This window comes from Nuphar pumila, chromosome 13 (assembly GCF_984573655.1).
Source record: "Nuphar pumila chromosome 13, dmNupPumi1.hap1.1, whole genome shotgun sequence".
Classification (NCBI taxonomy): Eukaryota; Viridiplantae; Streptophyta; class Magnoliopsida; order Nymphaeales; family Nymphaeaceae; genus Nuphar; species Nuphar pumila.
Window position 1 is genome coordinate 79,833,004 of NC_143261.1, and position 25,934 is coordinate 79,858,937.

The window sequence follows — 25,934 nt, forward strand, 5'->3', positions numbered from 1 at the left end:
GGTCCACCAGCAGCTTTTAAAAACCCTCTCCTAGGGTTGCGTGAAGCAGAGGATATTCAACATTGCAGTAACCGTTCTTTTCCTTCATCAGTTTTCCCTCTGATATTTTATTCCTTCTGTGTTAGTCTTAATTTTTTTTTAATCTTCGTTCTTCCCTTCCAACTATTTCATTTATCTGTCTGATTGAAGTTCCATTGAGATAAAGAAAAATAAAACAGCACCATCATTTTGGGTGACTTTTTTTTTCCTCTTATTGTTGCACATTGCACGATCGTGAGGATTGTGTCATCATCTTCAGCCAGCAAGTGCTTCGCAGCCGACCCTCCCCACTGCATCAAAGTGGTATCAAAGCCCAGGCGTCCTCCTTCGGCAGCGTGATATCTCATGAGGCGAGGATTGATCCAGCAAGTGGCAAGGAGAAGGAGGAAAGCGGTGTTGAAGATCCGATGTTGCGGGTACTTGATGCAATAATTCAGATTCAGGAAAATCTACAACGCATCAGCAAAGAGGTCGCGGGTTTGTCAAGATGCGTGGACGGGATTGACGAACGGCTCGAAGCCATCGAGTCGGCCGGGGAAGCACACACGGCCTCCATGCTGAAAACAGGAGCAGCGCATCAGCAAAGAGGTCGCGGGTTTGTCAAGACGCGTGGACGGGATTGACGAACGGCTCGGAGCCATCGAGTGGTCGGGGAAGCACGCACAGCCTCCATGCTGAAAACAGGAGCGGAAGTGGGTGATGGTGCGGAAAATCAAGAAGTTGTCGCTGCAGTCGAAGCAGGCCAGTCGATCCCTCGTGGTCGCACCACCGCCAAGAACCTGGTACTGTCCCTAACGTCGGACTCAGTCATGGCTGCTATCCAGCCCCTCGGTGCCTACCAAACCACGTTCGGGGCTCTGGTCGTGCCTCCCAGCGTTAGCTGGGGTGCGCAGGCCTGGCCCCGTGCCCCAGCACCAGTGCCGCAGCCTGGGTTTGGCTCGCCAGGTCCCAGCATGACACGGGGCCCGACTGCTGGCCCAGCCACGTCAACCCGAGCAGGGACCGACCCGGTCCACTGTCCCGGGCCTGCGCATGGGGGCACTGTTGCAGGCCATCCACGTGCAGGGAGTGGCGGAACCCAGTGGGTGGGTCCGGACCCGAGAGGGTCCAGACCCGAGCTTGTGATATCGGGTCCCCGACCCCGGTCCCAAGGACCGTCCTTTGGGTTCCAGGGAGCGGGTTCAGGCCTTGAACCCATTTACCCGGCGGCCCAGTTGGGTCTGGTTCGTGGTTCGTGGTTCGTGGTTCGCCGTGAACCATATCTAACCCATAAATTTTGATCCCCAATTCAGATCCCCAGTCGACCCAAGCCCATATCGGACTCGGACAGAGTTCCAGTTTGAATTTGAGTCGGGTCACAACCAAGCACATAATCACATGAATCGTGGGTCGAGTTCAAACCCATCCTATTATCCCCACAACTCGATCCCCGATCCAACCTACCCAAATTTGGGTCCGACGAGTAGTTTAGGAATAGACCCGATCCACATCCAATCGGGCAAATCAACCCAATATTATACCAACCACACCCAATTCCCGAACCAGAACCAACCCATTAACTCGTCCCCGACCCATAACCCAAACACATATTATCCCATTCCTACCCACCTAGAGCCCGAGACCCGACCAGTCCTTCCACCTATAGGAGGACCTCCTGTCATACCGGTGCCACAACACCAGTCACAGATGGCTCCCGCCCACGGGCAAGCCAGACTGAGGCAGATTCAACAGGGACTGGTGCGACCTGAGCACCGACCACACGTCATCGGAGTACATCAACACCAGCAGCCAGGCGAGCAGAACCACGATGATGAAGCAGTGTGGGATGATGATACTTTTTGGAACGAGTACCCCACAAGCATGGTGGGGGTCCGTCAGCAGAGGACACCAGAGCGCCCCTCCACGTAGAGTTCGTAGGTCGGTTCGATGTGGAGCAGTTCTTCGATTGGTCTTATGTCGTCCAGTTCTTCTTCGACTACCACGATGTCGTTGAGCACCGTCGTGTCTCCCTAGCCTCTACTCGGTTGAGAGGCCTAGCGCAGACATGGTGGGTTGAGCTGCAGAGGTCGAGGGAGCAGCAGGGACCAGAGCGCTTACTGACTTGAGAGAAGATGCAGCGGTTGATACAGTCTAAGTTCGTTCCGTCAGATCACGCTGAGAGGGCCTACAAGGAGTACCTAACCCTGCATCAAGGCACCAGTACTGTGGGAGAGTACACTGCTGAGTTCCATTGTCTTTCCCTACGAGTGCAGATCGAGGAGACCGTCCGCCAACAGGTCACGAGATATATTCCTGGTCTCTGTCCTGCTATTTCCGACGACTTCAGTTGTATCAGAGTCGAGTCATTAGATCAGGAAAGCAGTTATGCCATGAATGTAGAGGAAAAATTGAAAAGGAGGCAGGAACATAGGACATCCCGTAGTGATCAGTCCAGTCAACCCAAGTCAAGTTTTCCAACCAGGAGAGCCAGCTCCCCTAGGAAAGAAGACTCAAAGTCCACCCCTAGAGTCGACCCTAGCAAGCCCGATCAGTCCGGACCCGCGTACCACACCAGATCCAAAGGTAAGCTCAGTGAGTCTACCATTCGTTGTTTTAGGTGTCAAGAGTTAGGTCATGTTGCGTCCAAGTGCCCCACTGTGAGCAAGAACACCCATCTCGCAAAGAGCATTGTTGAGTCAGTGTCCGATAGTGAGAGCAAGGGTGAGTCGTTTGTTGAGGAGGATGACGAGATGAAAGTTGTAGAGTTCAAAGGCAGCATCGAAAATTTGTTAACCATCCATCATGTTTTGACTACATCCCGAGAGTCGGCCCCGACAAAATGGTTGCGGAATAATATTTTTAGAACCCGGTGCAACTGTGGGGGGCGCGCGTGTGATGTTATCATTGATACCGAGGCGTGCAAGAATATGGTGTCCGAGAGTGGCGTGTCCACCTTGAACCTAAAAATAGAAAAATTGTCCCAACCTTATAAGATGGCATGGTTCAAGAAAGGGAACGAGGTACCTATCACCCTGTGTTGTCTAGTTCGGTTCTCCATGGGGGAGCATTACCACGATGAAGTGTGGTGTGATGTGACCCCTATGAGTGCATGTCACATCCTTTTGGGACGTCCCTGGCAGTTTGACCGTAAGATCATCCATGATGGTCGTAGGAACACATACACATTTATCTTTAAGGATCATAAGATAGTTCTTCTTTCCACCAAGGACGTCAGGTTTCCCCGGCTCGCGGGCCTATTTTACCAGTCTTACCTCCTTGAGCTGCCCGAAGATTGGCATCTTTCTCCAATCTTCAATGTGTCTGATCTATATGATTACTGTGGAGACAACAAGTCGTCAGAGCCGACTTCTTCCCAACCAGGGGAGAATGATGCAGAGCCGGACCCAACTGGTCCTGTACCCCGTGACCCAGGCACGACCAGGGAGCCCGACCCACCACAGAGGATGGACGATCGGACCCATGGGTCCGATCCGATCGTAGGTACGGTGCTGCGACGCAAGGACGTACCCCTGCGTACCTACTCCAGGCGAGGAACAGTCCAGACGTCACGAATCCAGCAACAACATGAAGACGACCTGGATCACGACTCGGGTCCAAGACTGGACCCACGACCCAGGTCCACCAACAGTCTTTAAAAAACCTCTCCTAGGGTTGCGTGAAGCAGAGGATATTCAACATTGCAGCAGCCGTTCTTTTCCTTCAGCAGTTTTCCCTCTGATATTTTATTCCTTCTGTGTTAGTCTTTAATTTTTTTTTCATCTTCGTTCTTCCCTTCCAACTATTTCATTTATCTGTTTGATTGAAGTTCCATTGAGATAAAGAAAAATAAAACAACACCATCGTTTTGGGTGACTTTTTTTTCCTCTTATTGTTGCACATCACACGATCGTGAGGATCGTGTCATCATCTTCAGCTAGCAGGTGCTTCGCAGCCGACCCTCCCCACTGCATCACATACTTGTGAACATACATACATAAATACATATATATATATATATAATGATGAGTAGCTCCTGAACAGTTTATGTCCTAAACCATCTTATACACTTCTAAAAAATATAGTTGCATGTGTTTTTTGGTTAATCCTAAGCGTTCATCATTGATTATTCACTAAAAACCCGCTTTGGATAACTTTTGATGAGAAACATTGATTTCTATTTCACCATGTTTTGGTGTAATATAGAGTTGGTGATTTTTCAACAACAACAACTACAACTACGCCTTCATCCCAAAACAATTGGGGTCGGCGATATGAACCAACAAAGAAAATCATTATGGGTCTTCCACATGAATCCTTCTCCTCCATTCATTTCTATCTAATGTCATGTCCTCGGTGAGGTTCAAAGCATTCATATCCTTTCCTATCACCTCCATCCATGTCTTCTTAGGCCAACCCCGGCCTCTTTTAACTAATATATTTTCCCATTTCTCCATCCTTCTAACTGGAGCATCATTAGGCCTTCGTCGAATATGTCAAAACCACCGTAAACGATTCTCTCTCATCTTATTTTCAATGGGTGCAACGCCTACCTTCTTACGTATCCCCTCGTTCTGAATCTTATCTTTTATTGTATTTCCACACATCCATCTCAGCATACGCATCTCAGCTACACTCATTTTTTGAATATGATGTCTCTTGGCAGCCCAACATTCCGTACTATACAGTAAAGCGGGCCTAATAGTCGTCCTATAAAACTTTCCCTTCAACCGCAATGGCATTCTATGATCACACAACACTCCAATTGCACTCTTCCATTTCATCCACCCAACCTTTATCCTATGATTTACATCTCCATCAATTTTTCCATACTTTTGAATGATAGATCCCAAATATTTGAAAGAATCATCCACCGATATTTCTTGCTCACCAAGCTTCACTACACTCCCATCACTACTTCGTTGCTTACTAAACTGACATTTCATATATTTTGTCTTACTCTTACTCAACTTAAAACCTCTTGCTTCTTCTCCATAATTCTAACTTAGCATTAACCCCAACTCTAGACTCATCAATCAAAACAATATCATCAGCAAACAACATACACCACAGCACATTTTCTTGAATTGATCTCGTAAGTTCATCCATCACTATAGCAAATAGGAAAGGGCTTAAAGCAGATCCTTGATGTAACCCAACCATTATAGGAAAATTGGTTGTCACCCCTCCACAAGTGCGGACATTGGTTACTACTCCTTCATACATATCCTTAATTATACTAATGTATTTGAGAGAAACACCTTTCTTCATCATTGTCCACCAGAGAACGTCCCTAGGTACTCTATTGTATGCCTTCTCCAAATCAATAAAAACCATATGCAAATCTTTGTTCCTCTCTCTATTTCTTTCAATAAGTTGTCTAAGAAGATGTATAGCTTCTATAGTTGATCTTCTAGGCATAAAACCAAATTGATTCTCCAATATCATGACAACCTTCCTCAACCTAGACTCAATCACCCTCTCCCAAAGTTTAATAGTATGACTCATGAGTTTTATACCACGATAGTTTGTGCAATCTTGTATATCACCCTTATTCTTATATAGAGGCACCAAAGTACTCTTCCACAACTCATTAGGCATCTTATTTGTTCGCCAAATCTTGTTAAAAAGATTTGTCAATCATTCTAAACATTTTTCTCCCAAGCATTTCCAAGCCTCGATAGGTATACCATCTGGGCCAACTGCCCTTCTTGATTTCATTTTCTTCAAAGCCTCTGCAATTTATTTCTTTTGAATCTTGCGCATGAAGTCACGATTCATCTCATGAAAAGGAATGAAAAAGTCTCTAAGATCCTGAGCATGACTTTCATTAAATAGCTTATCAAAATAATCTTTCCATCTCTCCTTAATCTCCTCATCTTTGACTAAAACCTTTTGTGTTTCATCTTTGATACATCTAACCATACCCAGATCTCTCGATTTCCTATCTCTCATCTTTGCAAGTCTATAAACATCCTTCTCGCCCTCTTTGGTATCCAACTTGTCATAAACCTCCTTATATACCTTATCTCTCGCGTTCCGAACTACTTTTTTAGTTTCCTTCTTTGTTATCATATACTTATCCAAATTCTCATTATCACGACTTTTACTTAGATTTTTATAACACTCTCTTTTAACCTTAATAGCTAATTTGACATCCTCGTTCCACCACGATGTATCCTTACCTAGCGGTGCACCGCCTTTAGACTCACCCAATACCTCCTTAGCCACCTTTCTCATGCCACCCGCTATCTTATTCCACATAGATTCTGAATCCTCCTCGAGACACCAATCAACTTCCTTAACTACCCACTCTACAAACATTCCTTGTTTAGCTCTTTTCAGTGCCCATCACTTAATTCTAGGATCTATCCTATGTCTATCCCTTTTGCGGCATTGTCTAATTCTAAGATCTAAAATTAAGACTCTATGTTGTGTAGTTACACTTTGTCCCGGTATAACCTTACAATCGATGCAACAACCCCTATCTCTCTTTCTAAGTAGGAAAAAATCTATCTGACTCGTATTAACCCCAATTTTAAATGTTACTAGGTGAGACTCCCTCTTCCTAAACCAAGTGTTTGCTAAGATCATATCATAGGACAAACCAAAATCTAAAATCTTTTCTCCACTTTCGTTTCTTTCTCCTATACCATAGCCTCCATGGATACTCTTAAATCCATCCTTACTAATGCCTACATGCCCATTAAGGTCACCGCCGATGAAAAGCCTTTCTCCATAAGATATCCCTTGTACTACTCGATCTAAATCTTCCCAAAATTGATGCTTAATGGAATCATCTAAACCTACTTAAGGTGCATAAACACTAATAATATTAATAATATCCGTACTTAATACTAATTTAATAAGTAAAATCCTATCACCCTTCCTACGGACCTCAACTACATTATCTATAAACTCACGACTAATAACAATCTCTACTCCATTCCTATTCTTATTTATTCCTGTATATCAAATTTTATATCCCCAAGGTTCTATCACTTTTGCTTTCTCACCTACCCATTTGGTCTCTTGTAGACATAAAATATCAATCTTTCTCCTACACATAACATCTACTAACTCTACCAACTTACCAGTTAAAGATCCTATGTTCCAAGTGGCTAACCTAATTTTATGGTCTTGAAATAACTTTTTTACCCCCACCCGTCCAACAAAGTGAGGGAACCCTTGCCTATTTGACACCACACCCGGGCGCCGGTGTGACGCGTCGCTTCCGGGCGACGACCTAGCAACCCTTGCCCATTTATCACTGCCTCCGGGCCTATAGAGTACAGCGTGTCGCTCAGTAGGGCCAACGAAATTCTCATATTGGTTCATATTCATAGGGTATGACTAAGTTTTTATGTTGGTTGTCACAGGCCTACCGCAACCCTCCTCCTTTATCCAGGCTGGTGATTTTTCAATTTCTCTAAATATGCATCTAAGCATGAAAAGTGCCTAATTTAATACATGTTTTCTACCGAGTAAGCTATAGAGAATGCATGTATGAGTCTGGATTAAACAAACACCTGAAACTTTATCCTTTGAAGCCATTTAGGACTATTTAGGAGATAAAAAATGTTTAGGACCTACTCCTTACTCTATATGTGCATACATACAAAATACATATATACTTAAACAAACACACACACACATGTATATATGTTTGTATGTATGTATGTGAGTGGGTGTAAGTATATATAGATATAGATATGAATTTATGCAATTTCCTTTTCTCTCAATACCCAGAGCTGTCAGCCAGACATTAACAAGCTCAACATAAACTTTTGTCCCATCAAATTTTAGGATCCAAAATATTGATTCTTGTTAATTGTCATTACCACACTTATTTCCACAGTTTAGAAAAGAAAAGGTAGCATCAACATTTGAGAGGGCCTTTTGTAAGGCACACCTAAATATAACTTGAATCCTTTTATAGAATTATGAAAATCAACTTAAGATTTAAAAATTGTTTGGGCCAAAATCTTTAGAAAGCCTGTTAACTTTATTAAAATCACAATTAAACATAACTTGATTTCTTTAGCCGGGTCTCAGCAATAGCTAAAAGGGGGGTTTTCTGGATGTCACGTAAACATCATTTATTCTTGCATACATAATACAAAGGAAGAAAAGATTCTATGCTAAAGAAGTTGCCTATCTCCCTCTCCTAATGTCCTGAGAAAATTACTCAAAAGGAGGGAGCTACGGAGAATCAAGTTTTGAGTCTTGGATCTATCATCCTTAGATCCAGAACAGTCATTAAAACTCTGGTCCATTGAAATAATTGTTTTGGGTCTTTGTTCTACTGAGTGGGTTTCTACTCAGTAGTAGATTTTATGAGTATGGTTTGGGTTATGGATCTATGTTTTCTATTGGGTATGATTCTATGCCCAGTTGGGGGATTATCTCTTAGACATTAGTTTTGTATTCTATGAATTTGCTTCTTTTTCTGAAGATCGATGTTCTTTCACATTTTGATTAATGAACTGGTAAGGGTCTACCTAACCCCAGCTTGACTATAAAAAAAACAATAATACATATGCATAGTAAACTCAATGGTTTTTATTACAACTAACAATTTTTAAAATTATATGATAGAGTATGGTTTCTGGACTAACAAAAATTTGCATCCAGATCTTACATGTTATTCATATAAAGATACATGGATGATTTATGTATAAATGCACCAATCTTTATTGCCCCTAACAAATCAAATGCTATGGCAATGCATTCTTTTGAAAAGCATCAAAAAATCATTGCCAGCCATTCAAAGATGGAAATACACGTAGTCTGACAAAAACTGCTTTCACCATGATAAAAATCAAAACTAGTTCAGTATGACAAATAAGTGTTATGATTTTGTTATATACCTGCAATTTGAAATTTGGGAATACTGGAAGCATAAACAAGTAATGAACAAGAAGTATGTAAGAGGACCAGGCTTACTACGAAATATAGACAAAAGCTGCCTTAGAACACAAACAAGAGATAACACATACCTGAGAGTAATTTTGTATTGCTTTGTTGAAACCACTGTGGTAAGCATGGACGACCTCATCAACAACCTCTTCAACGATTTCACTCTGTTCCTTCAAAAATTGTATTTCACCTTCGCGATCTTTTGATGTCAAAATATGAACAACATGAGGTAATGAATCAAAACGAGCAGCAGTCCACCCTTCATCTATCCTAGCAAGATCTTCCCTCAGGTACTGTACATCAATGTGGAAAGAAGATGGGCAGTGTTAGAAATGCCAATCCAGAAACCACACACATACATACCCATATGCATAGTGTGTGTGTGTGTGTATTTTGTGTGATGACCACCAGTGTTGGTCTCAGCAATAACTCAAAGGGTTTTTTTAGGGATAATTATATATATATATATATATTAGGCATTTTAAGAATAATAATAAGTTACTAAGGTTTTTTAGAAAATTTTGAAAGCAGAGTATATCAGAAACGTATGTCACGTGGACACGACTGCCAACACGCAGATACAGCCATTTTTATGAAGTCTTCAATATGACTAGTATAAGGGGACACAATACAGGGGCCAAAATGGAATATCCATGTGACATAGTCAGGAACATCATGAAAATATTGCAACAATATCAAGATGTTTCCAGTATAGCTGTATTTTGCAGTTTTTACAGGTTCGCTTTAAGAAGCCTTAAAATATCATCATATTTTCAAAAAATATCACCAATATGGGGGAACTGTCATGTGCCTGTATTCATGGACACCAATATGAGTTTTACAATAATACCAATGAACTCAGAAATTTTTCAAAAATAATAACAACGGTAATATATTGAATTTTATTTAGAAGCAAACATATACTGTTAATAAGCATCAAAGGAAACAAAACATTTACAATGGTTAGATGATGAGCTGTCTTCAGCAAGCATAGCAGGCAAACAAGTACCAAACCAAGTTCATAGCCATGCTAAATAAGTTCCCTCCTATTAAATTATATATATCATTTATGATTTATGTACACTTGAGCGTGTGTGTGTACAAACACACACACAAACAAAAAAAAAACATATTGATGAAAATTGTTTTAATGGCATGATTGCATGCCACAGAGGAGTACATGTGAATGGGGACAATAATAATTATGATTTGCTTATTCCTAAACATCATAGAGAATTGAGAATTATAAGCCATTTCAATTACCGAAATAGGAATGTTGTGAATAAGAATCCAGTAGGGTTTAAAAATTTGTAGATAGGGATAAATGTATTGATGCAAATACAAATAACTCTCTAAAATGGAAAGTGTTTCTTTGTCCCACTCATCATTGATTAAAAGATTTAGCCTAAATGAATCGCTATTGGTTTGATACCAAGAATGGGAGTCGTTTAAGTATGTCAAGGATCCGTAAGTATCAGCGATTTGGAATTCGCTGATGTTACAATCAATTTCCCTCTCTCTAACATGCCTAGTATATCAGTACATGCAAAAAAATACAAACCTTGTGTTAGACTCTGATACACAGGATTCAATCACAAATATATATATATATATATATATATATATATATATATATATATATATATTGTTTATATATTGTTTATATATTTATTTGGATTGCATATTAGGCTTTCTTTTACTTTACTTTTCATTTTTGTATTTATATGCCCTTTAAGGGCATTTCTGTCTTTAGGCTAGTTAGCCATTAGAGGATCCTAGAAGCTAGCCTATACTAGACATTAGGATGCTCTAACGGCTAGCAAAATCCTCTCTTATTGTATATAAATGGAACTTTGTCCCCTATAATATGCATATTTTGTGCATTTGTCAATATTAATAAAATTTATATTTTTTGTGTGTGCCTTGGTGCATTTGTGCTATTCCCTTTAGTGGCGTGTGTTTACCTCAGAGTCACCGGAAGTGCCCTTGGGAGTGGGAAAGCGTGTTTCGGAAGCACGAAACATCACGCTTCTGAAACGTGCTGGGAAGCGCTCACTTTCCCCTTTTTTTCCTTTTTTTTGTATTTATATTTATTTTTCTCTTTTTCACTTCCCCCTCGCTTCCTTGGTCGCTTCCGGTTCACTTCCTAGGTCGCTTCCAAGACGATTCTTGGTTCGCTTCTAAGTCATCCCACGCTTCCCGCTTCCTAAAATTTTGAAAGTGCCTCACTTCCCGCTTCCGTTTTCCGAATTGCTTCTGCTTCCCGAATCGCTTCCCGCTCCCGCTTCCTCGACTGGCAACTCTGGTTTACCTTTAGTGGTTTTGTAAGCTTCTCTTGAGGACTATTTCATTACATGGTATAAAAAACACGAGCTCTTGATCTTTGCAATTTTTGTACTCATAGTCACAAATATTGGTATTGGTTATATCTCAACGAGGCTATTTCTCGTGATATTATAGGTTTGGTGATAAATCTCAGGAAAATCTTGGGGCTTAAAATTATAAATAATAAGAAAATATCATGTTTAGACAAAAAATACATAAATAATAAAAAAAATAAGTAAAAATGTAAAAGAAAGAAGAAAAACATATTTAAAATGTAAAAAAATAAATAAATACAGTAAACTAATTGACAATATTGTGATAATATCGCAATATTACCAAATTGATGATATTTTTAAAATATTGTGATATATCTATATTATCATTTGTTGAATTTATAGTGATAAAATCGCAAGATTTTGAAAATATCACTGATATCTATGACTATGTTTGTACGTGACTAAGAAGTGCTTGTGGCGTCAAGATTGTCATTGAAGGTGTCTATGACTCTTGAAGTGTTCATAGGAGTGATAAGCCACCTTCATCCTATTGGCTTGCACATTCCTTCCCCTTCTCTCTATTTTTTTTATCATGTAGAAAGATTTTGTCTTTGTTATGCCCATCAAGTTGAAAGCTTTTAAATACTTGACATGGGCTTCTACTACAGAGAAACATATCTTGTAAAGAAACAAATCAAATATATTGATGGGGATTGTCTGAAGCCTCAACTCTCATTCACTATAATGAAAAAATGGATCTATAAAATTTCTAGATGAACAAGAAAGATTGTGGCTACTCAAGAATATGAGAAAAAACATATGGAATGGGCCGAATGGCACATGGACAATGCCAAATTTTTGGCATGGATAATGAGTAGGGCGGATGTGTTGATTCTTGATAGTGTGGCTAAATTCGAAGTAGCCAAAGAAGCATGGGATTTCTTGAAAGACATTGCTTAATGGTGGAATCTCCACAAATACATTCTCACTATGAAGCAAGGAGAAAAGACCGTTTGGGACTACTAATAATGAGATGGTAAAATTTTGAAATGAGTTGATCGTCTTGAAACCTAAGTGGGACCCCACCCCCTCTGATCTTCAACATCAGCAAGAACAAGTAAAAAAATGACACTTTTTTATGTTCTTAAATGGCTTGAAACCACTGTCATCGATATCGCCGATATTTTGAATATATCGTGATATTATCAGCAATTTCAAGCATGACAATAATATCAAGAATATATCTCGATATTTTCAAATATCGGCAAATAAAAAATATCATGATATTTTTGGGTTTTTTATTTTAAGTTTGCATTTTCCTATTTTTTTGGTTTCTTTTATATTTTAAAACCTTTTAAACATGTTTCTTTATATTTTTGAAAGAAAAATAATACAAAATTTGTTATTTTCTTAGGTTTTTGTTGTTATTTATATTTTTTTCAATTTTTTAAACTCCCGAGATTTATCAACTTTTGAAAATCTCTCTGAGAAATATCCGCGCCAAGAAATTACCTTTAACGATACAGGTGACTATGCTTGAAATACAGATTTCAAGGAGTAAGGATGATGCTACTTCATAGACCCACTAATCCAACTTGATGAAACTCTAATCGAATTGACTCAATTGAGTATAGAGGTGAAAGATTGGGCATGGACAAAAGCAATCATAGCGCCCTTGCCGTCACCAAATCAGAAGAATCAACCAACGCTTATAGACCTCTTCACTTCAACAAAGGCAACATCGGAGTCTCTAGAAAAGTTATTTGCCATCAGTGGAGAAAGGAGAAAGTGTCATATCAAACTTGAATGGCCTAAATTGAAAAGGGGCAAATTTGTTGTCGAAACAAGTCAAGAGCAAGGCAAGAAGACCATTGGGGAATGGAGTATGACCAAGTTGATTGAGGCCATTCGCCAATTGTTGAAGGAAAACTCCAAATGTTTCAGGGTTGTCCATATCCATTTCAACACAATATGAACAAATGGCTTCTTCCAATTGTTGAAGGAAACTCAAAATGTTTCAGGGGTGGCCTAATCCACTTCAACTATACACAATATGAACAAATGGCTTCTTGATTCTGATGTCTCATTTCATATGACCCCAAACCCTTATTTCTTATCCAAGCATCAAACTTATTTCAAACCCCTCTTTTGTTTCTATCATAGATGAAACCACTTTAAGTACTAAAAGAATACAAAATTTTGAAAAATCACTCAAAAATGAAAAAGTATTTTCAATTCCAAATTGAGTTTTAACTTATTATCCGATTCTAAAATTTGTGATCATGGGTATAATGTCTACTTATCATTCAAGTTTTGCTGGGTAAAGGATCATGACACACTCAATATAGTGTCAACAGTGTCTTACACGATAAAATATATATTTTTTAGTTTTAATGGATAATATATATTATTATATATAATTATATAAATATGTATAATATATCTACGGTTGTGTCTTTGAATCCTAATTCTTAGAAATTGTCGTATTGTACCAAGTGAATCCACATCATATCCCATACCCACATCCACATCCATGTGACATAGATAGGCATACGCATGTGTGCGCACGCACACACACACATAGATAGAGAGAAAGAGAGAGATACCTACATACATACAATGTAAACCTTATGAAAAGAAAAGTGCATGGGAGAAGAGCACGTAGTTTTTTTTAAATTAATAACAATAGTAATCAATTGAAATTTTTAAACACCAAGAAATCTGAAAATTAACACTATGTTTTTGCAATTTTTTGTTTTGCCAGAAACCTATCAAATTATATAAATTTAATCTATCATGAGAATTGACAGATAAGATAGACACATACACGCACCCATGTGTACAGGCACACACACAAATGCACGGGTGTGCAGGTAAGATAAACAGACATACACGCACCCACGGGTACAGGCACACACACACACACACCTTCTAAAGCCTAAAAGACAGGGGAAAGAGTACATAACGCAAAGCAGGTTAAGTATATCATGGAACAAATATGCACTAGCAATCTAGCACATTTTTTCCATGTCACTGAGAGAAAGAATATCAAACTATATACCCTACTGAATAGTGGATGATATTGTTGACACAAGCTAGAAAGGGAGTATTTCAGAATTTTTTAGTTTGAATATATAAAGTTGTATATCTTGTAGCACTTAGCACGAAGGTTGTAAGTATCGTATTGTTACCCATATCGGTCGGGCCCAAAATAAGATACATATGGTATCACATCATAAATAATCATAATTTTTTAATTAAATTTTTTCAAAAAATTCAAAAAATCATGAAAAATCAGAAAAAATAGTTCTAAAAAATAATAACACATGAAAAAATGATGAATTGCACAAAATACAACCATAAAATCACATATGAAGCATTTATGTCTCTAGGAGTTGCATAAGACATCATCAAGTATCAACTATCTCACAAGAACAATGCAAAATATTAAATATTTTGCAATTAAGAACATGCCACAAGTATTATTACATAAACAATGATAAAATAACCAAGTTTATGAGCACTTAAGTGTTAAATAACCAAATTTTGTTTAAATATAACCTCAATCATCACTATCTCCTCCTCCTCCTCCTCCTCCTCCTCCTCCTCCTCCTCTTTTGGCATCCACATTGTCTCCAATATACATGAATTTTGCATCATCTTCCTCCTCTTACTTGAGCAAACCACAAAAGGTCACTCCCTTGTGGCATGGATTGTGTTGGAGGAGTTCATAGCTTGATTTCTATCTTGATATAAATTTCTAATTTCTATGGATCCAACTTCACGGTAAGTTTGTTTCTTCGATCTATCGATAATGTGTTGAGTCGTTTCCCAACAGATCAAACCCACCCCTAGGGTGCGTGGATACCCCTCTAATGGCCTCTACACAAATGAGGAAGTCGGCCCTCAAGAGGTCTTTAAAACCCAAAAAACAAAAAACATATGATATGACCCTTTTTAAAGTGCATTGAAGGTGTATCGTACGATGCAGTACGATACAACGATACAATACACCCAATATGGATATGATACATATCGATTTTGCCCATAGTTATGATACTTACAACATTGCTTAGCACCACACATGGAACTGTCACAAAAATGTGGGATGTGTTACGCAGATTGTTGCCCAACTTTTTAGTTGTTAGCCTAATATTTTCAGTAAGAATAGGTTCACTTTTGGCCATAATGAGTCTGGACGAAAAAGAAGCAGAATTTTAGCAAAACATATCATTGTTGTTGTTGTGCTTATGAGTTGTGAGAAAAAAATTTTGTTGCATAGTAATGCAATTTCCGTGTAAGAAAAGCTCCAAAGATATGATTAAGCAATTCTAGATGTAAAACCTAAACAAACTACAAAGTTAACCACTGGATGCGTGCTACTTGGCATAAAACATGGATACCTTAGCTAAAAGAGAAAAAAAATCCAGATGAACACAATAGCAATAATGGATTAGAAGACCTTTACTTGACATTCCCCCTCAAGCTGAAGTATAGATATCAATCATGCCAAGCTTTCTCAATATAACCTGCTCTTCCCAAGAGATTTACTAAACTTATCAGCCAACTGATCCTCAGACTTCCCATAGAGTGTACAGACTTCTTTTGTTAACAGTAAACATCACATTCACCCCATCCATCAGTGAAACTCTAACTTATGCAATTATGTGAATGGAACCTAAAAAGGCAAAAAAATCATCTTTGCATATGCTAAAAATAAATAGGTGGGTCAGGGTATAAGCTGGATTGGTAACAATCAGTTGGGCGCTTACTCATCACCTTATTACATTGATCCTATTTTCTTTTGTTCACTGTTACCAGCTATGTCACAGGGACTCGGCCAACCGGGTGCCGCACCCGCGTCGACGGGACACGACGCGGGTGCGCGTGCGGGTGCGCGTGCGGGTGCTGCACCCGGTGCGATCAACTGGACCCTGGGTGCGGTCAATGCACCTGTTAAAACATATGTAATAATACCATAATACCCGATAGGGGTATTATGGTCATTTCACAAAGTACCCCATAGGGGTACTTATTTTGTTTCTCGTATTTCACTATTTTTGTATTTTTTGGATACCGAAAAGGGGCCCCACAATGGAGTCGTTGGGGACCCCAACGGTCACATATGTGACCGTTGGGGGCTCCCAACGACTCTATTGGGAGCCCCTTTGGTCTCCTCTTCTTATAAATAGGGGGAAACCCCCATGTATGTAGTATTGCTCTTGAGAGCTCCTCTTCAATAATAGTGATATTATTTTTCATGTGTGTAGCCTTTTTATAAGGCCCTTTGTATATCCCTTAGTGGATTTTCTCTCTTGTGCTTGTTGCACTTGTCCGTGTGGGACATAGTGAATGCTTTAGCATTCTTGGTTACTTCCGCTTATTTCATTACATGGTATCAGAGCCATAAGATCTTCTAAAGGTAAAATCTTGTCTCTCTCTACTTCCTTTCTTTCTCACATCTTCCTTGTGTAGCAATGGAAGTCAAGATCGATCTATCATTCAAACTCAATGGAAAAAATTACATGATGTGGGCATCCGCAATGGAGAATAATCTCAAAGGCAAGAAGCTTTGGGGTTATGTAATGGGAACCGTTCCGGAACCCCAACTTAAGCTCACAAAGATGGAAGGAGATCAAGAGAAAGCACTTGAAGGCGATGCTCGTCTCAAAGCCATTGAAGATTATAATCATCAAATGGAAGATTGGGAGAGCAACCATGCAAAAATCCTAGCATGGTTTATGAATAATGTCGAACTTAAGGTATGTGCAAATATTGCAAAATTCCGCCGGGCAAATGAATCTTGGTTTTTTATGAAGGGTATGTTTACCCAAAAGGATCTTGCAAGAGCTTATTTCTTGCAAGAAAAAGTAAGAACCACAAAACAAGGAGACATGAGCATACAAGATTACTATAGTGCTCTAAATCCTTTGTGGGATGAATTTGCTCTTTTAGAGCCTAAATGGGTATCTATGGAGGATGTGGTTCTAAGACAAAAACAAATGGAACAAGATAGATTGTTTCAATTTTTATTTGGGCTTCGTCCCGAATTTGAACAAGTGAGATCCTCACTTCTCCATAGATCCACGTTTCCTCCCTTAGAAGAAGCTATTGCCGAGATTACTCAAGAAGAGACTAGGCATAGCATGGGCAAAAGCATAGAGGAAGTTCTTGCTGTATCTAAACCCGGCAATCATGTTAAAACATACAAACCACCTCATTTTGGTAAGCAAGGGAGTGGTGGAAGAAAAATGATTATATGTCACCATTGTTATGAGCCGGGACATATTAAACCCGTTTGCCCAAAGCTAAATGGAGCATTCAAGCCAAAGGTGGCTTCCGTTGAAGAATCCACCACCAAAGAAGATGACGGCAAGAACGGGGATCTCAAAGATACTCTTGGACAAATCTCTTTGGCTCTTCAACAAATTTTAAAGGTCACTTCTTCCACCTCCGGTGCCGCCATTGCCTCATCATCACCTCCCGGTACGTACTCTTGGATTTTAGATTCCGGAGCTTCTTTTCACATGACCCCTCATGAAAATGCATTAACCAATGTGCACACCAATTCAAAAATGTCTTGTGTCTCTACGGCCGATGGAACTTTTCTCAAAATAAATGGTGTTGGAACTCTTGATTCTAAAAATGTTCAAAATTTCCTTGTTCCAAAAGTTAGAATAGTTCCAAAATTAAATCTTAACCTCTTTTCCGTTTCTCAAATAGCCGACCATGGATGTGAAATATCTTTCTCATCCCAAGGGTGCTTTGTGCAGGATCGCCGGTCCGGGAAGCGGATTGGGCAAGGCCATAGGAAGGGCGACCTTTATTTTATGGATAATTTAATACTTCCAAATACCTCATTTTGTACTTATGTCCAAGACAAAAATATTGAAACTTGGCATAAAAGGCTTGGACATCCAAGTTACTCTAAAATGTATCTTTTTCCTTTTGGACACAAGTTTTGTAAAGAAAAAGATATCAATTGCAAAGATTGCATTTTTGGCAAAATGAAGTCTACTCATTTTCCTATTAGATCCTTTGTGACAACAAGACCTTTTGAATTGGTGCATTCCGATGTTTGGGGGCCATCTTCGGTTCTATCTAAAGGTGGTTATTCATATTATGTTACTTTTATTGATGATTATACTAGATATGTATGGATTTATTTTCTTAACTTTAAATCGAAAGTTTTTAACTTCTTTAAAGAATTCCATGCAAAAATTCAAAATCAATTTCAAAGTCAAATATCCATTCTTAGATCCGATTCGGGTGGAGAGTACTTATCAAATGATTTTCAAGCATATCTAAAACAACATGGCATTTGTCATCAAAAATCTTGCCCAAGAACTCCTCAACAAAACGGTCTAGCGGAAAGAAAACATAGGCATATTTTGGAAACCACTAGATCCTTACTCATTTCTAAAAATATTCCTAAAAATTTTTGGGCCGAAGCCGTGTTAACCTCCACCTATTTAATCAATAGGATGCCATCTTCAAAATTGAATAATATCTCTCCTTATGAAAAACTTTTTAATATGACACCCGACTACAATCGTCTTCGGATTTTTGGGTGTAAATGCTTTGTTCTTTTACATAAAAGAGATAAATTGTCACCTAAAGCAATAGAATGTGTATTTTTAGGATATGGTGAAAATCAAAAAGGCTATAGATGCTTTGATCATAAAAACAATAAGTTATTTGTCTCCAAAGATGTAACCTTTTTAGAAGATGAAAATGGATTTGACATATTGGAAAAATCAAATGAAATTGATTATATGTTTATCAATGATCTTTTAGAAGATTCAAATGATGACTCTTTGAGTCATCCGGAAATTTTAGAAAATACTCATGATTCTCATGATGATGATGTATCACCAACTAATGGTGACAATCTCCAAGTATACACTCGGCGTGAGGAAGCCCAACCTATTAGTGCTTTAGAAAAATTCTTGCGGCTTAATGAACCCCTAGAAGAAACCTCCCTTAGACGTTCTTCTAGAGAATCAATTCCACCTAATAGGTTTGTCTCATATGAAACTCTTTCACCTAAATATAGAACTTGTCTAATAGCCTTGCATTCTTACTATGAACCCTCCCATTATAATCAAGCAAAAAGTATACCTCATTGGGTTGAAGCAATGAAAGTTGAACTAGATGCTTTAAATAAAGCTAAAACTTGGGAAATAGTTCACCTTCCTCCAAATAAGAAAGCTATAGGATGTCGATGGGTCTACAAAGTCAAAACAAAAAGTGATGGTTCCCTAGAGCGCTATAAAGCTAGATTAGTTGCTAAGGGATACTCACAAGAATATGGCATCGATTATGAGGAGACTTTTGCTCCCGTGGCTCGCATGACAAGCGTTAGAACTTTAATTGCGGTAGCATCATCTAAGAAATGGCCTATATTCCAATTAGATGTTAAAAATGTCTTTCTTAATGGTCAGTTGAATGAAGAAGTATATATGGACCCTCCGCCTGGAATCAGTGTTAATCAAGGTCAAACCCTTCGGTTATTAAAAGCCTTATATGGTCTTAAACAAGCCCCTAAGGCTTGGTATGATAGATTTAGTGCTATCATGTTACAATTGGGATTTCGCTCATGTTATACTGACACTGCTCTTTTTGTTAAAAATGCAGGTAATAGTATCATCATCCTTCTGCTTTATGTTGATGATATGATCATCACTGGCAATGATGAAAGCGGTATTCTTAAAGTTAAAAATATGTTAAAACATAATTTTGATATGTCTGATCTGGGTTTTCTCAGGTACTTTCTTGGTATAGAAGTTGCATACTCTCCTCGAGGGTATATATTGTCACAGATGAAGCTTGCTGCCAACATATGTTCCAAATCTGGGATTTCAGATGATAAAAAGGTGGAGACTCCCGAGGTTATCAATGCTAAACTACGACTGGAGGATGGAGTTCTGTTGGACGATCCTACGCCCTACAGGCAACTCATAGGCTCCCTCACCTATCTGACTATCACCAGGCCCGATATTGCTCATGTTGTGCACTCGGCAAGCCAATTTCAGCATGCTCCTACATCTGTGCATATGAGTGCTGTGCTCCGGATCATTCGATATATTAAAAATACTTTGACTAAAGGGCTATTCCTATCCTCAATCTCTTCCTTAGATTTACTAGCTTATACTGATGCTGACTGGGGAGGAAACCCAAATGATCGAATCTCAACTACTGGCTTTTGTGTGTTCCTAGGAGATTCGCTAATTGCTTGGAGGTGCAAGAAACAGCAGAAAGTCTCATTGTCTTCTACTGAAGCAGAATACAGGGCTATGGCAACCACTACAATGGAGCTGGTGTGGCTTCGAAGTCTTCTTCAAGATATGGGAGTCGAAATTACCGGGGCTTCGAAGCTTTGTTGCGACAACAAAAGTGCTATCTACATTGCCAGCAACCACACTTTCCATGAGAGGACGAAACATATTGAAATGGACTGTCATTATGTACGTGATGAATATCTTTGTGGGACAGTAACACTGCCATATGTCACTTCAGAATATCAACTTGCTGATTTCTTCACCAAAGCCCTGCCTGCTCCTCGCTTCTTGTTCCTCCTTGGCAAACTTTCGGTCATTCCCCCGTAAAGTTTGAGGGGGGGTGTTAAAACATATGTAATAATACCATAATACCCGATAGGGGTATTATGGTCATTTCACAAAGTACCCCATAGGGGTACTTATTTTGTTTCTCGTATTTCACTATTTTTGTATTTTTTGGATACCGAAAAGGGGCCCCACAATGGAGTCGTTGGGGCCCCCAACGGTCACATATGTGACCGTTGGGGGCTCCCAACGACTCTATTGGGAGCCCCTTTGGTCTCCTCTTCTTATAAATAGGGGGAAACCCCCATGTATGTAGTATTGCTCTTGAGAGCTCCTCTTCAATAATAGTGATATTATTTTTCATGTGTGTAGCCTTTTTATAAGGCCCTTTGTATATCCCTTAGTGGATTTTCTCTCTTGTGCTTGTTGCACTTGTCCGTGTGGGACATAGTGAATGCTTTAGCATTCTTGGTTACTTCCGCTTATTTCATTACAGCACCCAGGGTCATTTGTGTCAAATTTTTGGACAAAAAAAAAGGCCCGATGAAAAGGGCTGAGGGGAGGAGGATTAGGGCACCCGAGTTTTCCTCCTGCCCAATTTTTCCTCCTGAAGCCGACGACGACCCAGACCCCGGACGCAGACGCTCTCCGACGACTCCTTCTGACCCCTCCTCCTAAAGTACTCATTCTCTCTCTTCTCTCTCACTCGCTCTCTCTCACTCTCACTCTCACCGCCTCTCTTCTCTTTGTCTCTCTCACTCTCACTCGCTCTCTGTCTTGAACATGTAGATCGCGTCTGTATGGTGAGATTTAAAAAAAAAAAAAACTACAAAAGCCTCGGGTTTATACTCTGTTAAACATATTTTTAGTAAACTTATTGGTGTCATTTCTTTTTTCTTAATGAATGGAGACTTAGAATTTTGCAGTCGATATTATAAATGACGGATAAATCTTGATTGTGTGCATAATTGATTGATTTTAATATAAGTTATAACTTTTTTTGTGTTTTCAGGAACTTTTTTTCGATATTGTGATAATTGTTTTTATTTCATTAGTGTTAATGTTGTTAACTGTTAAAACTTAAAAATTATATATATATATTTATTTTTTTGCCGCACCCCCGCACCCAAGTTTTTTTAAAGTGTTGCACCCCCGCACCCGCACCCATGTGACATAGGCTACCAGATTGATTTCCCTTGTCCCTCTCTCTGCTTTGTATTCTGGTGGATGACTCTTCATCACCTTTTTCTCCTATTGAAAGTCAATCTTTCCATATAGATATTATTTATATATTTATATCTATACTCATATTTATATTTATATTTATATTTATATTTATATATGGCTGTCAGTGGCTGCTCTTCTTCTTAATCCTAGTTTCCTACGTTGTGCCTATACTTCCACCTGCAGTTTTCCTCAAAACGGCACATAGTTGCACTAATTTGAACAATAGAATTCTATTAACCGGTGTGGAACACAAACACTGGTTGCTTTATGCTTGAGTTGGAAATCATAATCCCAAAATCTAATGAAAGGTGATCTTGTCGTAAGAGTATTTATGTGTGCAAATATGCATGTGATGATTTGGTTGTGGTGAATTTTTTACTTAGCATCGTTTTATCTAGAGTTGAATGACTGCCACTTGATCAAAAGAAGTGTAATTACTATTTGGATGCTAAATATGGAAGAAATGAATGCTAGAAACCTAATGTGAGGAACAAAAAGAGAAATTGGACTCACAATAATAGGCAAGCTCACATAGTGCTGGTAACCAATTAGACACATGTAGGATTGCAGGCTAGTTTATGCAGTGACCAAGAGGAATGCACTTGCATTCAGTTGGAAGGATGATTAGATATATCACTTGTTATTATTGCTTTTGTCTGCTAATAAAACATACAGTTCTCATCTCATAGAAACCTGAATCAATTTAATGATGTTGATATCCGCAAGTCATCTTTAGGCTCTTACTTAACTATTAGTCCTAGTGCCATTGAATAGTGTAGCAAGAAGCAATGCATCCAAGCCATTTCAGCTACAGAGGCATAATACACAAAATCTACTGCTGCAAGCCAAGACACCACTTGTTTGCATGTCGTCTTTGTCATTTCATTTGAACTTTGTATGAAAATTGAAGTGCTAATTAGCTAGAGGCTGATTCCGTGATAAAAAAAAGGACACATTTAGAACAAGCATCATTTCTTTAGAAAATGTAACAGCACATAAAGTGACTTGGTCACTATGACAGAGCTAACATCATGGTGAAAACCATTTGCAGATGATTTGGGTTTGAGAAATAAATGGAAAACTAAAAATGAAGAGAGCTAGAGAGATGTTCAAGTTTGCAATTGACTAGGTTTTTCTTTGTCTTGGTTTCAGTTCATTATTGAGTGACAACAGATTTTCTGAACTCGATACGCTAAAGCGCAAGAGGATTTTTAACATTTATTAAGTTTATCTTTCTCTTAGTTTAGATTTGTTATTGAGATCATTTATTATTTGTGAAAAATGACCAAGAGAAATAAAGCAATTTGGATATTAAAGTCAGTGTTAGATTCCTATCTGTGAAAACTAAGATTGGTATCTTTATTATGTGCATTGTTTTGTATTCTCCTTTTTCAAATGAATAATAAAGCTTGAAGTTTAAAGTCCCTCAGGTCACATATTTGCAACGAGACCACTAAACTATGTGCACTTAACAGTACTTCTACACTTGAAAAAAAATAGTAGTACCTTTATGCATATTGTGATGTTATGGATGGGTATTTCCAATTCAGTATCCCCCAAAAACTACTTTAACCACCAATCAACTGGCTTCAGCAATTGAATGCTATGTGGATATGTTACCAGCTTGGTTGTTAAAGGCGGTGCCCGGCGACCTAGGCATGGACCTACCGCCTGGGCAATAAGGTTTGGGCAGTAGGGCCCTCTTTTAGCGCCCGGGCGCCGCCTAGCTCACCTAGGCATAGACCGCCTAGGCAGAAAAGGCATCTTTTTTTTTAAGTGCATTGGCCGCGGGTTATAAAAGGGGAAAGGGTGTGTGATAAAAGGCCCTTTCCCCTTTTCGTTCTCCCTCTCTCGGCGATGAACAACAAGCAATAAGAAGCTCTCCCTCTCTCAGCGGTGAAAGGTACGTCCTCTCTCTCTCTCTCTCTCTCTCTCTCTCTCTCTCTCTCTCTCTCTCTCTCTCTCTCTCTCTCTCTCTCTCGGGAGACCCGACATGGGTCTCCCTGTCTCTGTTTGTGTATGTGTAATCTGTGTGTATAATCTGTGTGTATAATCTGTGTATAATTTGTGTATAATTTGTGTATAATTTGTGTATAATCTGTATATAATGTGTGCATAATCTGTGTATAATTTGTTTAATCTTTTACAGTTCACAGTTCACACTTCACATGCACACGCATACACATTCTATCTTTGTAAGTAATTCATGTATAGTTTGTTTGATTGTTTCTAGGTTATGTACTTATGTTTTTGAGTTATATTTTTCTTTGACAGACTGTTTATGAGTTATAATCTGTTTGTGTTTGTAATTTATATATAATTTGTTATAATATATTTTCTGTATATTGTTTATTCATATTGTTAGTTGTATGGTTTGGTTATTCAATTGTTCACTTATTTTTTATTTTTTGAGCAGGTTATCAGTTGAATCGTTTGTTTATTCAATTGTTTATTTCTTCTTCTTATTTGTTTATTGCTTATATTAAGTCTATTGTTGTTAATGTTTTTGTATACATGATTTTAATTTTTGTATATTATTCATTCACATTGTTAGTTGTATGGTTTGTTTATTCAATTGTCTATTTATTCTTAATTTTTTTTAGCTGGTCATTTAATATACTTGTTTTACAGTGTTGGACGACATGTTAAGTTTTATCTATTACTTATTGTTGATTGATTTTATGTTGTCTACATGTTTGTTATTAATTTTAGCAGTATTTATGTATCCTGTGTGTGTTTTTAATTTTTTTTAATACCGATTGGTCTGCCCAGGCCCCGCCTTTAGTCTTTTTACGCGGCTTTGACAAGTAAGGTACCAGCACTAGAAATTTTGGAGATTGCAAGCCAATTCTTCATCTGTAAGTTTTACGACCTTCTTAAGGTCAACAAAAGGCATCCTCATTATCAACTATAAGTCATTCAACGTACTTTTCCCTTCCCTTTCAGCCTTCTCGGGTATTAGGAACCACTCGCAGCACACAAGCACATGAAGAGAAATAACTTGCTAATTCCTTCTAAGAAGTGGTTCCAAAGAACCTCCATAAGCATGAGATATTAATTACGCGATGCACGCAGAGTGAATCGAACTCGGTGTCCATTCCAAACAATGTGCACTGCAAACCTTAGTTAAATAAACTCCCTCCCAATTACAACACACTCAAATTTACCCACAGACGTCAATCAAAAATCAGCACCGAGCAAACTCGTTACACCATAACTAGACATGGCAAACCTTCAGCCTAAAATTTTCCACGCATTCGCAGTCACGAGTATAAATTCGTGAAACGTGCCGCGAAGGCTTGGATCGAAATCGTAAGCGCAATGGCGGAATGAAGAATCTTTAGCGTAAACAGCCTCAAATGGAGGAAAAAGAAAACGCGAAAAAGGGAAAGAGGCGAAATCTCTCACAGATCTATCGGCAGAGATCGGCAAGCCATCAAAGAGGCTCTTCCGCCGCGGCTGTGCATAGTTATCCTTAGGACCCATATTCTCTGCATCAACACAGATCAAATTCAAGCGTGAGAAATATTGTACACCAAATCTCAGGGATAGAAGACAACATAAACCTCCTATAATCAGCAAAAAAAAATGCAACCGAATCTCAGACAACATAAACCTCCTATAATCAGGAAAAAAATGCAACTTGGTAGGAGATTACCAAGACCTCACCTAGTCGTAACCCGTCTTGATCAGAGAGAATAACGGGATTCCGGACTCAGAAGAGTCGGGAACGAGAGAGAGAGAGATCCCTAATTTTCGGTCGCGGAAGTAAAAATACGGCCGTCGGTGATGACGCCGGAGTACTTCACGACCGAGAGAGAGGGAGAGGGCAGCACAGCGGGTGCCGGGTGTTGCACGCGTTGCGAGATAAAATCGCAATTTACAT

General features: G+C 38.9%; 1 protein-coding gene across 2 annotated transcripts in view; it reads right to left on the minus strand.

Moving 5' to 3' along the window:
• The window catches only part of SEC8 (subunit of exocyst complex 8), a 138,964-nt gene extending 113,030 nt beyond the window's left edge, over positions 1-25,934 (minus strand). For both annotated transcript variants that reach the window (XM_089985603.1, XM_089985602.1), the window contains exons 1-3: positions 25,718-25,934; positions 25,457-25,539; positions 9,015-9,227 (exon numbers count right to left, since the gene is read on the minus strand). In XM_089985603.1, the coding sequence (XP_089841729.1) occupies positions 9,015-9,227; positions 25,457-25,534 (291 nt within the window). In that variant the 5' untranslated portion in view covers positions 25,535-25,539; positions 25,718-25,934. The remainder of the gene's footprint in view (positions 1-9,014; positions 9,228-25,456; positions 25,540-25,717) is intronic.